Here is a 15,462-nt window from a genome sequence, read left to right on the forward strand (position 1 = left end):
ATGTACTTGCCACTGCTCACAACGCACAGAGTCAGAAATGTATGTGTGTTGGAATTTCTCACAAGGCACTTGTTATGAGATGCATTCAGGCTGGAACAGAGAGGACTCCTCTAAGTATTTCTACCGTTATCTCTCCAGCCTTGAGTACTGAGGAAGATCAAGACAGACAGAGCCCTGTCATTCTTATCATCGTACAATGGGCCAGGAAGTGTGGTACCCAGAGCTCCAGAGGATTTACCCTCAGATCAGCCTTGCCTTCGGTAGGGCCTCTTGTCTCACCAACAAGGCAGGTTTCTGCACCAGGGCCTTCACAACCTGTACCTTCGAGAGTGTAGTTTGAGCGATGACAGCTTAATGTGTTTGACTTGTTACCAAAGTGGTGGATGTCATCCTTGCTGCCAGACAGCTTTCAAAGTAGTTGATCTATGCTGGATACTGGGACAATTTGTTTGCCTTACAAGCTAGGCTTTCTGATGTTCTTTTGTTTGTCCATTCAATAGCCTAATAAGGCATGTGTGGGCACAGCGAAAGGTTATTTGTTGTCCATTTTGGAATTTTAGTTTACCTGACCAACCCTTGTTTTTTTTTTAAGTCACTGGTTGTGAAGTTTTATAAAAGGTTTAACTCACATATTTCCTCCTAAACCATTTGTTATGGGCCAATGGGGGCTGAAACTGGCCTTGATGCTTCTCGTGTGCATGTATTATTGAGCCCATGCACAGGTGTTCTTCAAAGCTCTTAACACTAAAGACAGTCTTCCGCATTGCCATTAAATCAGCACACCCTGTAAGTGAACTTAAGGTGCTCTCGGGTCCATCTGCCTTACACCATCCTCTTTACAGACAAACTGGTACTGAGGGCTATGATGGTCTTGCTCCTGAAGGTCATGACTCCCTTCCACACTGGCCAAATGATTACTCTGCCAGTGTTTTTTGTGCCACCTCATGTCTCAAAGGAGGAGGACTTGCTTCATCGTCTTGACATGAAAAGGGCTCTGAGCTTTTACATCACCACACAAAAGACCTATGTCTGGATGATCACCTCTTTGTAGCTTTCTTGGGGGGCAAAGAAAGGGAAGGTGGTGCAATAAGCAGCTCTTTGGAGGTCTGTGGGCCACACAACAGCTTTTGGGGATAGGTTTACCTGTTCTAGACATCTGCCAGGCTGCGACGTGGGCCTAGGTGCATACGTTTACAAAACATTACTGCCTTGACAGTCAGGTGCTGTGTGAAGGTCACTTCGTCTGCTCAGTTCTTGGTCTGAGTACGCTTGGTCAGACCATCCACCTTTGGGAGGTATTGCTATGGTATCAATTCAAAATCTGTGGTCAGAAGTATCCATCAAAAGAAAAAGTTACAGTGATGCTCTTTGTGGTGGATACTCTACCTAACCACTGATTCCTTACTGCCTCCCACCTCGTTCTGTGGAATGTACTCTTTTCTTCATTGCTAAAAAGGTTCCAATTTGAAGATGTGCACACTGTCATGCACTTGGGGTGCACCGTGATAAGCTGTGGAATCGGCTCCATAACAGGTGACCAGGCGCTAGACCACATGGCACCCTGATGTCCCTGCGACTTCTCAGAGGGCTAGTGGTGAGGCAGGGACAAAGCCTGCTTGTAATTTATTTTAGATCTGACTTACCGGAAGTCTTGGGGTGAGATAGAGAGCCATTATGGGGCAGCCCCGAGAATAGGAAAGTGCCAAAGTCCTAGACTTTCAGTAGAAGTGGCATTTACATGACTTTCGATAACATTTGTGATCTCAGATTGCTAGACCCTAGACACAAGAGGCACATCTAGTGGGGATCAGTCATAAACATTGTAATGTAATGTAACCAGGTACTTGTAAAGCGCGCAGCTACTCCACAGAGTGTTCCGGCGTCGAAGGACCACGAGACAAGACAGTATGACAAAAACAGGAAGGCCTAGATCTCTTTTTGAAATAGCCAGGTTTTTAGTTTCCTCCTAAAGGCGAGGAGGTCCTGCACCTGTCTAAGCGAGAGTGGCGAGCTATTCCATAGCTGCGCTGCCACCACTTGAAAGTATCGGCCACCCATACGGGAGTGGGAAAACTTTGGGATGGTCATCAGGAGCTCTACTGAGGACCTCAAGGTCCGTTGTGGGGCATAGTATTGAAACCTTTTCCTGATGTAAGGGGCTCCTGTATTGTGAAGGTTCTTAAAGGCCAAGACCAGAGCTTTAAAATGGATCCTCTTCCGGACCGGTAGCCAGTGCAAGGCTATCAAGTGAGGGGTCATTCGCTCCCATTTGCTTGCAACAAGTTTAAAGTCTGTGGTTTTAGGAGGTTATATGTTCGTTTACAATGGAGATGTAGTTATTTTTTGTAGAAAAAGGGATTATAAACTGACAAAGAAAAGAAGGAACTACCACTGGATCTGCACAGCAAGGCGCAGAAAGAAAGAAACGGACATAAATGTGGAGAATTGGAGCTTATATGTGGCTTTTGCGTTACTTGTGGAACGGAGTCGACGCGGAGCTACATGATTCACAGCTGCACTGCTCAGAATTTTCTCTGGATCCAGTTTGGCACTTGATAGCATTAACAAGGTGAGTAATCTGCAGTTAGAAGTGGCCATTAGAGGGGCAGAGCAAGCTATATGCATGCTGTCAGAGGTTGCACGTTAAACAAGGGTTCTCAGTGTTATAGGCTTTCCTCCTACTCAAACTCTCCTTTGTTTAACTTGCTTTTGAAAATGGTTTATTAGTTAATACAAACCATAAACATAAAACCAAGAAAAGCAAGTCATACATTTTACATACCATTAAACCAAGATTTAAAAACAACGATGCGACAAGCCTGTTCCTGCATGAGACTCATCTGGGCCTTCCCTTGCCTCCCTCCCCATAAAAGCCAGGAGAAGACCCAGCATTGCTATTGTCCTGTACAGTGTTAGGTGCAAAGCAGCATAGTCCACCAGGAGGGCCTCCCCAAGGCCCAACTGTATAATAACATTGGTTTGAGAAACCCCCTAATGTAGGAGGGAGTGATGCAACTCCTAAAAATGGTGCATTCTGCAATTGTGTTTACAAGGTGCAAAATGCTGGGTAAGATGCTTAGTGGGAAGTAAGGTGCCAGAGTGACAAAAACAGCTACTTCCCATCCCCACCAGGACTCTATCGTCAAGCCATTAAACATAAATGTAAGGAATACACAAGCTAAAGTTTAAAAAATAAAACAAAGCAGCCATACACACAGGATAAAAAGTTAAAAGAAGGCCAGCCTAATTGACATCAGCTGGTGGCCAATGTGCTTAGGGCAATACAGTTCAGAGTACATATATAGCAGGTATGAAACCACAAGGCCCGATCTTGGCGGAATAGAGAATAAAAGCATTGTTATTCTTACTGCACACCTAGAGACCCACCCACAGGGCACCGTCTGTGCACACCCACAGCTCACGATTCGCGCTTTCCTAGGGTAGCAGGTCTAAGGACCTACTTCCAGGGTCTTTGGCCTCAACCAGTTTTAAAAAGTGTCAAACTGCACCACTCGAATATTCAGCTTAGTGTTTCCTTTCTCCTGCCATTTGGGCTTGAAGTCTAGGGTGGGTAGCATCCCCATTCTCATTGACATCAGCTTCCTTTTAACATTCACAGATTAGGCAGCCTCAAGGAATGACTGATCATATTGCTCCTCATATGAGTTTAGCACAAGGCATCCATATGCTTGCTTGGCTAAAGTTATTTTTATCTTCCCACCAACTTTTCAGCCTGACGCTTTTGTTTACCATTCTCTTAAAGACTTGCTCACTTGGTTCTAATGGTCAAAGTTCTCTGTGGCCAAGAGCCTCAATGCAGTCCTGTAAGTACCTTTTAAAACCACCTTTCCCTCTTTGTAGGCTGATTTCAGACCCAACAATGAGCTAAAGAGCCCTTAGCGGCACTCCTCAGTTTGTGACGAACAAGTTACTTACCTTCGGTAACGATATATCTGTAAGAAACAGTAGTTAGTATTAGATTCCTTACCTTAGAATATCCCCAGGCGTCAGTCTGGATCCGGAAACTTTTGCGTAGCAGTACCCCTGCGCGTCGGTAGGCGTCGTCTGCAGGCGTCCCCTGCGGCTCCGCGTCGTCGGCGTCGTGCGCCGTGATGACGTCGCTGGAGTATATAGACGCCGCCTCCGCGCGCTGACGTCAGTTCTTTGCACACAGCTTTTCCGCGCCAGAACACGCAGAGCCATGTGAGAACCAACACTGGTGCCATTTGAAACTAGGGCCCTGAAAGGGATGTCCCTAACCCTAGGTATCAGTTCGCAGAACGGGGAGGATGGGCGGGGCGGTAAGGAATCTAATACTAACTACTGTTTCTTACAGATATATCGTTACCGAAGGTAAGTAACTTGTTCATCTGAAAGAAACAGGTTAGTATTAGATTCCTTACCTTAGAATAGATACCCCAGCAATACCAACCCCGGTGGTGGGTCTGCGAACCAATACAACCTACACCAGAAAGTCCTGGAGGACCGAACGGCCAAAGAAGCCATCCCTCCGGACTTGACTGTCCAGGCAGTAGTGCCTCGCAAAGGTGTGCAGCGAGGCCCACGTGGCCGCCTGGCAAATGTCCTGCAAAGGGACTCCCCGGCCCAGGGCAGTAGTAGCCGCCGTGGCCCGAGTGGAATGGGCCCTCAGCCCAACAGGAGGCTCCTTCCGAGCCAAAGAGTAGCATGCTTTGATGCACAGGACGACCCACCGAGAGATGGTCCGTTTCTGTACCGCCCTTCCCTTCTTCTCACCCACGTAGCCAACAAACAGTTGGTCATCCACCCGGAACTGGCGTGTGCGATCCATATAGAATGAAAGCGCACGTTTTGGGTCCAGACGATGGAGCCGCTCTTCATCCTTTGAAGGATGCGGAGGCGGGAAGAAGGAGGGCAAGGTGATGGACTGCCCAATGTGAAAAGCAGAGACTACCTTGGGCAGGAAAGAAGGTCTGGTCCGAAGAACCACCTTATCAGGATGAACAGACAAGAAAGGAGGTTGAACAGAAAGAGCCTGGAGCTCACTCACTCTCCTGGCAGAGGTGATGGCTACCAGGAAGGCCGTCTTTAAGGTGAGAAGACGGAGAGGACAGGAATGAAGGGGCTCAAAGGGAGCGCACATCAGGAAAGTCAAAACCAGGTTCAAGTCCCACTGAGGCATCACGAACGGAGCTGGAGGATACATGTGCGTGATGCCCTTTAAGAATCTTAACACAATAGGGGACTTGAACAAAGATGGCTGATCAGGTAGCCTCAAGAAGGCGGAAAGGGCAGAAAGATAGCCCTTGATAGTGCCCAGAGCAGAGCCCTGCTGGGCAAGGGAAAGGAGGAAGAGGAGAACCTCAGATAGAGGGGCAGAAAGGGGATCCACAGCCTTCGCTGTGCACCATGCCACAAATCTGTTCCACCGGCAGGCGTATACCGACTTTGTGGAGGGACGCCTGGCTGCCAGAATGACATCACAGACTTCAGGAGGCAAGTCAAATGGCCTCAACTGTCGCCGCTCAATCTCCACGCATGGAGGTGGAGACTGGACAGGTTCGGGTGGAGGACCGTCCCCTGCTGCTGCGACAGAAGGTCCTCCTGAAGGGGCAGGCGGATCGAGGGACCGACTGTCATGCTGAGTAGCTCGGGATACCAGTACCTTCGAGCCCAGTCCGGAGCCACAAGGATAACTTGGGCCCGGTCGCGCCTGATCTTCTTCAGCACTCTGGGCAGAAGTGGTATAGGCGGAAAGGCGTACAACAGACCGCAACTCCACTCGCGCCGAAAGGCGTCGCCGAGCGAGTGCCGTCTTGGAAACTCCAACGCGCAGAACTGATGACATTGCGCGTTCTCTTCTGTGGCGAATAGATCTAACCAAGGCTCTCCCCATTGCTGAAAGAGGCCTCTCGCCACATCCGAGTTCAGACGCCATTCGTGATCCACCGAGCACCGACGGCTGAGTTCGTCCGCCCTGGCGTTCAGAGAACCTGCCAGGTGTTGAACCGTCAGAGTCACGCCCTGACGTTCCAGCCATTGCCAGAGGCGCAGAGCCTCTTGGCAAAGGGTCCACGACCCCACACCGCCCTGTTTGTTGCAGTACCACATGGCGGTGGTGTTGTCCGTGAACACCTGCACTACACTCCCGTTGACAAAGGGGAGGAATGCCTTCAGTGCCAGGCGAATCGCCCGCAGCTCCAACATGTTGATATGGAGCCGGGACTCCGCCGGAGACCAGAGGCCTCTGATCTCCGCCTCTCCCAAGTGGCCACCCCAGCCTTGGAGGGACGCGTCCGTCACAACCACGTGCTCCGGCTGGGGAAGGGAGAGGGATCTGCCCCTGACCCAATCGCGGTCTGTAAGCCACCACTGCAACTGTCTCGCAGTGCCCTCCGAGATCAGGACATGGTCGGATAGGTTGCCCTGATGCTGGGCCCACTGAAACTTCAGGTCCCACTGCAGAGCCCGCATCCGCCATCTGGCGTGATGCACCAGAAGGATGCAGGAGGCCATCAGCCCCAGAAGCCGCAGCGTCAACCTGACCGAAACCCGGGATAACGGCTGAAAGATGGGAATCAGAGCCTGAATATCCCGGACCCGCCGTTCCGGGGGATAAACCCGAAACTGCGCCGAGTCGAGAACCGCTCCGATGAAAAGGAGCTTTTGAGAGGGACACAGGTGTGATTTCGGCACATTGATGGAAAACCCCAACTCGTGCAGGAGGTCTGCCGTCATCTGAAGGTGGTGGACGACTGTCTGGGGCGAGCCCGCCTTCAACAGCCAGTCGTCGAGGTAGGGGAAGACTGAAACCCCTAACCGGCGCAGATGAGCTGCGACCACCGCCATCACTTTCGTGAACACCCGTGGGGCGCTGGTAAGGCCGAATGGGAGCACGATAAACTGAAAATGCTCGTGGCCTACCGTGAACCGCAGGTAACGCCGGTGGGCCGGCAGGACGGGGATGTGAAAGTACGCATCCTGCAAGTCCAACGCTACCATCCAGTCTTGTGGGTCTAGAGCAGCCAAGACCTGAGCCAAAGTCAACATCTTGAACTTCTCCTTCCGGAGGAAGCCGTTGACGTTCCGTAGATCCAAGATAGGACGCAGGCCTCCCTTGTCCTTCTTGGGTACCAGAAAGTAGTGGGAGTAGCAACCACACCCTACTTCTGGCCCAGGAACGCGCTCGATGGCCCCCTTGGCCAAGAGGGCCGTAACTTCCTCCTGCAGAAGTGTCAAGTGGTCCCCCGACACACGGTGGTTCTGCGGTGGCATGGCTGGAGGAGTGGACTCGAAGGGGAGGGCATAGCCCCTTCGGACAAGCTGCAGCACCCACCTGTCCGATGTTATCGCGCGCCAGCGGGAGTGGTGATGGCGAACCCTGCCACCCACTGGCGTCACGTGAGCCCGAAAGCTCGGACTAGGAAGGCTTGGATGCCGCAGCGGAGGGAGGCGTGGACTGACCACGACGCTGGCCTCTACCGCCACCACGGCGGAAACCACGGGCGCCACCGCGCTGGGGAGCGCTCTGCGCCGCGTGGCTGGCAGCACGTGTGGGACCTCCTCTCCCTTGGCCACGAAAGGGCCGAAACGAACCCGTCTGCTGGCGCTGGGTCTGGGTCGAGAGACCCAAGGACTTGGCCGTGACCCTGGAGTCCTTGAAGCGCTCCAGCGCGTGGTCCGCTTTGTCACCAAATAGGCGACTGCCATCAAATGGCATGTCCATAAGCGTATTTTGGACGTCTGGTGAGAAGTTGGCAGATCTCAGCCAGGCATGGCGACGAATCGCCACCGTAGTGGACATGGCCCGTCCCAGGGAGTCCGTGGTGTCCAGACCACAACGGATCGAGTACCGCGCCGCATCCCGGCCTTCAACAAAGGCCCGGGTGAGCTTGTCCCGCACTTCCTGGGGGCATTGCGGCAAACACTCCTCGACCGTATCCCACAGGGAGTGGGTGTAGCGGCCCAAGAGGCACGCGGTGTTACAAGACCGCAGTCCAGCACTCAAAGAGGAAAACACTTTCTTTCCGAATTGGTCGTACCTCTTTGATTCCCGGTCGGGCGGAGCCGACGGAAATGCGGACTGCGAAGTGGAGGCCTGGATCACCAGACTCTCCGGGGAGGGATGGGTGGACAGGAAGGCAGGGTCGTCCGCGCAGGGACGGTGACGCCTGGCAACGTTCCGGTCAACCGGCGCACCAGAGGCGGGCCTGGACCAGGTGCCCAGAAGGACATCCGTCAGGGCCTCATTAAACGGCAGCAGAGGCTCCTGGGGGCATGACTGCGGTTTAAAAACTTCCGTCAGGATATTCGGTTTGACCTTCGCGACGGGGAGCTCAAGGTGTAAGGCCTTGGCAGCCCTCATCAGGACCACCGAATAGGCAGCACCCGCCTCGGACGCCACAGGGGACGGAGAGACAAACCCAGGGTTGGGCGACTCGTCCAGGCCACTGGCATCACCCAGATCACCTACCCAGTCCACATCGTACTGGCAGGCACGGGATAGAGGGTCCTCAGACCCCTCCCAACCCTCACCATACTCCTCCTCGTCATACCCATATTCTGGGTCGACGATATAGACATCGGGGTCAACAGGCCCCATCGGCGTCGGGTCCGGCGTCGGCCGACGCCGGTCCGGCTCCGAGTCCGGAGTCGGGGAGGAAAGGGGGGTGGCGCCGCGCGGCGTCGGTGCCGGGGACCCGACGCCGGCCGGAGCCGACGGCGGAGTCGCTGCACCACGCGGGGGCGGTACCCTGGGCTGGCCCACAGGAACCGACGCCGGAGAGGCCGGGAGACCAGCCGGCGACGAACCAGAGGGAACCAGCGGCGCCGGGGCCGGAGCCACCGGCGGCGCCGGGGCAGGAGCACCCGAACCGCTCGGGCCCCCAGACGGGACCGACGGGCCCGCAGGCGCCGAAGGCCCCGCCGGAGAAGACCTCGCCCTCATAGCAATGAGGAAGGCCTCGATCTCCTCACGCGACGCGCCTTCCCCAGGGACCGACAGGTGTGGGGCAGACGGCGTCGGCGACCCATGCGGGACCGCGGGGGTGGGGTCACCCGAGCCCCCGGCCGCAGCACGCGGGCGTCGGGGGGAGTCGGGGGTGCGATGGCGACGCCCCGACTTCTTGTGCTTACCTGACGAGCCGGAGGAATGGTGGCGACTCCCGGAGCGCCCATGGCGGCTCCGCGACCGCTCCCTCGACCGCTCCCTCGACCTCCGACCGGACCGGGACCGCTCTCGACGCGGGGCCGACAACCGGAGTTCGAGAAGCTTGCGGGACCGCTCCCGCCTAGCTTTTCCAGTCAAGGCCCGACAGTCGACGCAGGACTCCACGTCGTGGTCCGCGCCCAGACACCGGAGGCAGAGTCGATGGTGGTCGGTGACCGACATCATGCGGTCGCACTCGTCACAACTCTTGAAACCGGGCATCCTACCGGCACCGTAAAGATCAATCAGTTAACAAAAAACTTGGTCAAAAGACCGGAGTACTGCTCTTCGGATCTGCGCTAACTGGCGCGGAAAAAAGAAGAACTGACGTCAGCGCGCGGAGGCGGCGTCTATATACTCCAGCGACGTCATCACGGCGCACGACGCCGACGACGCGGAGCCGCAGGGGACGCCTGCAGACGACGCCTACCGACGCGCAGGGGTACTGCTACGCAAAAGTTTCCGGATCCAGACTGACGCCTGGGGATATTCTAAGGTAAGGAATCTAATACTAACCTGTTTCTTTCAGATAGCATTTTACAAATGTTTCTGACCTGACTAGGGATTTCCCTGCCAGTAAAAACTCGAGTCTTACTTGTGCAGTCAATGCCGGCCTCTGCAGCTGGAAAATTTGCTTGCATTGTAAGCTTGTCCAGTAGTCTGGCGTAAAAAGCTGGCATTATTTCACCTTCATACGAAGGAGATGGGATCAGTGTATACCCAATTACTGTGACAAGGGGTTTAAGATTGTATCTCCAGAGGTATTCCGTTAGGGTTGAACAGGCAAAAGTTAGGGCCATTGCTTTCCCTCTAATAACTTCCTTTTGCGGCGCATAAGTGCCCTTGAGTCTAAATTGACCCCCAAATGGACTCAAACTACCCTTTGTGATTCTGGTATTATAGAAGTCAAGACCATTGTAATATTAAAAATGTTTACGAAGTAATCTAGCTCCTCCCAAAATTAATATTATCACTCTTAACGCCACAAAAATATTTAGACAACACAATAAAGCATTTCTTATGTTGTCACATCTTTCAGGGTAGTTAAATAATGCAATCAATTAGTTGCAATAGATTTTCACTGCATAACACAGTCTACTATTTTCTACAGTTAGACACATGCGTTTGTACAGACATTCTACAAAGTACAACATTTTTTAACTGTACCACAAAAAGTTAAAAGCATACCTTATTGCTGATCTTTCCCCTTGCAAGTACATCTTCAATTCTTTGTTGCTACACCAGCTAAAACAGAAAGCAAACTGCACATGAATTCACACAAGTCAGCTAACTAAAAATGATAAACTCTAAAACAATGTTTGCCATCTATTATTAATGTTTGCACCTGTACAACAGGGGAACCTTCTCTATAGCCCATTCCTTTAAAAATCACAAAACAAAACCTAGCTTATCAAGATGTGGTGTGGAAGGTGGTGGTGGTGGTGGTGCAGGTGGTGGTGGTGGTGGGGGGGGGGGAGGGGGAGGGGGGGTTAGGAGCAGGGAGTAGCAAACGTACTGGCTTCCTGAGGAAGAGGGAGCACCCATAATAAATTATCAGAAAGACCCACTGGCCTGAGGTAACGTCCTCCCTTTGGACAATAATCTCAATCCTGATCCCTCATGGAAGCAGCAGAATCACTTAACATCGATCTACTACATTCAGATATTGCGGAGACTGCTACGCTTGCAGAGGCTGCTGTCTAGCACTACCAGGTGAGCAATGGTTCTGGTTTGCTTGAATCATTCTAATCAGCTGCCAGCTTTGACTCTAAAATATCTCTACAAATAAAAAGGCATTTCAATAAGACTTGCTTATAGAAACTGGTCGAATGCATTCATGTTCTGGCATGTTCAATGTCAATCATGTCTATCTTTTTCAAAGGAAAGGGTTGTACAGTGCCATAATGTTAGAAGCATAGTATGTCTGGAGCGTTAAGCTGTCCAATGCAAATGGGGGGGCATGGCCAAAATGGTAGGCGGGCTGGTTGCACATTAGTGAACTCCAGCTACCTGCCTGAGAAAAGCATCCTGCAGAGCGACGGGCAGTCCCCGACTGCCACTACCCCAAGCAAAATACAAAACACGTCTCCTCTAGGTGGGCATGCCACACTTCAGGAGGCCAAGCAAGAACAATTGGCCACATCAGCGGGCAGAAGCTCCTGTGGTGCTACATGGCAATCTCTGGGCTCCAGCAAGAGCACGGGCTAATGCTGGAGACGAAGGGCGGGGATGGATGGTCTGAGAGTGGTATGGAATGACTAAGGAGTGAAGAGCCACAAACACCCTGCACACTTTGAGACCCAATTCTACAGGCCTATGAACCAGCACCTACTAGAGCAACGAGCACCTTCAGCCCGGCAGCACATATTCTACTGTCCCTGTACAGAGGCACTACCACCTGCGGAGGGCCAAGAGAGAACGCCTGGGTGGAGCAGCGGCTGATGTTCTGCGATGCGCACCCTTCACCCGGACTCTAGCAGCCCACAGGCTGAACATCAAAGTAAGGAGGGGGCCCACAGAGTTGCTGGTATGGAATGCATTGCCTACGAGAGGAGGCGCTGAAATGGCAGTAAAGGAGGGCGCCCATGCGTCGCTAAAAGCACCCTAGATCCCCCCCAAAATGTGAAACACTAGAAAGGGAAAAACAAACTAGGGTGTGCAGAGAGACCGAATTGGAAACCGCTGGAGCCACAGGATTTGGGAATCTGTAAGTGGGCCCCCTAGTGGGACCAGGAAGAATTATAGTTCAGGCAGATGACCACAAAGCCCAGATTGGAAGCTACAGTGGAGATCCTGGACAGGAACACATAAGCACGAGAAACCTGAGGCAGACATGGTGATTGGCAGGCACCCTGCATACTGATGGGTACCCGCTACTAGTCAGGTGGAAGATATGACTGCCTGTCACTAGGGCAGACACCTGACAGGGGCACCACACCACGAAGCAAACACACAGCATGGAGAAGTCAAAGGGCCCTAAGATGGGCACAAATTTTGGATCAGGGGTGCTAACTCGGTCCACTAGCCCAATCAAGCACCATCTAGCAGCAATGTGGAACAGATGCTGCCAACTCATATTGGGAAGTTTGATGCACTCCTGCAAGCGATTAAATAATTCAAATCAATGTTGGAACCTAAACTCGATGCCCTGACACTGGAGATGGGACTCCTGTGAGCAGATCATAGAAAACAAGCAGAAAGAGTACTCTACAGAATCAACACTGGCAACCATGCGTCCATCGGTGTCTGAAATACAAACACAAATAAAAGACTTGCAGATAGCTGTGATACTCAGAGCGAAAGCTGGCCAGGCAGAGGGCAGCCCAAGGCGCAACAATGTGCAGATGGTTGAGGGCCCCAGTATGGAGTGGTTCCCCGAACACTGGCTGGTAACCACGATACTAGAGGGGAAATAAAATATAATTTTTTCTCTGTGGAACAGGCAGGCACATAGAGTACCTGCCTGGAAGCTGCATCCTGAGACACCTCTGAGACTATTGGTGGCCGAGTTGTTCAATTACTGAGCTAGGGACCACATCTTGTAGGTCTTGAGAATTATGGGTCTGTGGTAGATGGAGAAAGGAAAGGTGAACATATTCCCAGAAATGCTGCTGGCTTTTCCAACCGTCAAACGAAAGGTATGGCAAATGGGCATTAAGTACTCTCTCATGTATCTGGCTAAACATCGGTTGCTGGACTCAGAAAAGCCAGTCTTCTTCAAATCACCGGCTGAGGTTCAGGAATGGCTGAATTCACTAACTCCTGGGGTATCTTGGCTTTGGTTAGGCTTTGGAGACGGCTTCTCCTCGAGCAGGACACCGGAGGCACAGTCCATCTACTTTGCTAGCCACCAGGTGGACACCAGGATCCAATTCACTCACAAAATAAGCAGTGACACTATCGACTATTTGGATGTGAGGATCACTAAAACAACACATGGATTTGAAACGTCGTTGTACACCAAATCCACAGACCGCAACAGTGCACTTGAACACACAAGTTTTCACCCGAAAAATCTAATCAGGAATCTACCAGTATCCCAGTTCATCCGGATCAAACGTATCTGTTCTAATGAACAAACTTGTTTAACCACACTGGAACATCAGGTACAAAAATACCAAGCAAGGGGATATGCCCCCGATGAACTAGCAGCACAACTGGCCAAAGTACAAGAAATGGATAGATTGGACTTGTTAAAACCGCGACCAAAAACATCTCAGAATAGGTTGGTATTTGTCACGAAATACACAACTTTGTCTACCAAGATCAAAAAAATTGTGAATAAAAGAACTTTTATCTACGGAACCAGATTTTCATGGAATTTTCAAAGATGCACCGTTACATGCATATACACGTGGTTCAAATCTAAGGGAAAGACTGAAACGGAAACATCAAGCCACAGAACCAACCAACCACAAAGGCACTATCAGATGTTTAAATTGCATCAACTGTAACAATGTAATCACTGGGAATACGTGTAGACACCCCACCACGGGCAAAACCATCAAATTGAAACACTCATGTGATTGCAACGCTAAAAATGTGGTATACGCCATCAAATGTCCATGCGGCAAGCTGTACATAGGGAAAACGGAACGCAAAATTAAAGTGAGGATTTCGGAACATAAAAGTCGTATCCGTAATGAAAACATGACTTCACCATTGGCAACACACTGGAGAGAAGCACGACACACTATTGCTCAGCTGAGATTTTTCATTATTGAACACGTACAAAATTACAATGACCGAGATAACCACCAAAGGTTATTGCAGCGTGAATTATTTTGGATCAAGTACTTAAAAACCCTGACACCAACAGGTCTTAATGACAAATATGATCTGGCTTGCTTCCTATAGGAAGCTTCATTTGACATCAGTACTACGTTTGGCCGTCAATAGCAACACTACAGGTCACAACAACAAGTAGATAGACATAGACTGCCCATATGATAATGTTAGCCCTAATCTATGTCATCCGCTAATAGTGTTCACATAAAATCCATATAAGTATTAGACTTGTTTAATTTAGAGCTCTGATATTGCTTATGGCCAAACGGTCTGCATAATACTTTAGTTACAGCACTATAAATGTAGTATTCACCTACTGTATTAGTCAATATGCATTGTATGTATATCTTAAGTTGTTGCACGTCTTATATTATTCCTGTATATTTGTTTACTTGAAATCATTGTGCATTAATTGAACATGATAATCACATCAATTGATCCAACACTCCAGCATTCTGCCCCGATCTTCATGAGTAAGGAGTACATGTAGGCGTGTATATTATTTACATTCATAATATACCCATAGATTCACATTTTAATTACCCCAGTGTTTAACACCAACACTTAGGATCATCAACAATGTTATTTCACACAACGTATGGGCGCCTTCAATGTGCCCAACTAGGAGTCAGCAACGGAATTTAGCTATTCTTATTAGCACGACCGCAATCCTAAGATGGCGCGCACAACAATCTCTTCATCCAGCGACTATGTCGCTTGTAGACCGTTTTTCATTTGAACTCTTCCCACATGCGAAGGGGAGCTTTGGGTTTACAAGTACTGCGCTCTCGAGCTTCTGTCGAACCAACACGCAACTAGCAGCGGCACCATTTATGCAGATCGCGTTTTTCTCCGAATCAGGTATTTACCGCTTAGCAATTCACAGAACGTGTATTTTGAGCCGTCTATGACTCATACAGTTATTAACGGCGTTACTACCTTTTCGCTTCCATAGATTTAAAACTCCGGTTTACGAAGACAAGGTAGGGCATTTCATTATTTTTCTGAAACACGCTAACGCTGTGGTTTCAAGCACATGACTTGGATTCTCACTCAACTATTGCTTGTCGTTACAGTTACACAAGAGCCAGACAAGCAGGTATGTTGCAAATAGGGTTACAGGCTTAGCGCATGATATCATTGTGATAACATCAGTCCCCAGTCTCATACCATTAGTTCTTTGTCATTTTTCACACAGTGTTCCAGGCACACAGCTTATTATTTAAGCAAATCTTCTACAACAACCCAACTTGACACCAGGTACGCTATTATTTCTATGCTAATGCATACCCCCATGCTCAACCAAATGAAGTACACCATTACATTGAATATCTTTTCATTTCTTGCAGCATTGCCCCTGATGAAGGCACCACCTCGGGTGCCGAAATGCATTGGGCCTATTCGCAAATGTGTGCTCATTTATGATTGTCTGTAAAACAATGTTATGTATATAAGGTTTGATGCTAATGTGTTGACAAATGTCTTAA

At 50.5% G+C, this 15,462-nt stretch overlaps 1 protein-coding gene across 2 annotated transcripts in view; it reads right to left on the reverse strand.

Annotated features, from left to right (window-relative positions):
* UBR2 (ubiquitin protein ligase E3 component n-recognin 2) overlaps positions 1 to 15,462 on the reverse strand; it is a 1,610,484-nt gene that overhangs the window by 182,932 nt on the left and 1,412,090 nt on the right. For both annotated transcript variants that reach the window (XM_078649714.1, XM_078649715.1), the window contains exon 43: positions 10,376 to 10,432. In XM_078649714.1, coding sequence (XP_078505840.1) covers positions 10,376 to 10,432 — 57 coding nt within the window. The remainder of the gene's footprint in view (positions 1 to 10,375; positions 10,433 to 15,462) is intronic.

Source organism: Lissotriton helveticus, chromosome 6, assembly GCF_964261635.1.
Source record: "Lissotriton helveticus chromosome 6, aLisHel1.1, whole genome shotgun sequence".
Lineage (NCBI taxonomy): Eukaryota > Metazoa > Chordata > Amphibia > Caudata > Salamandridae > Lissotriton > Lissotriton helveticus.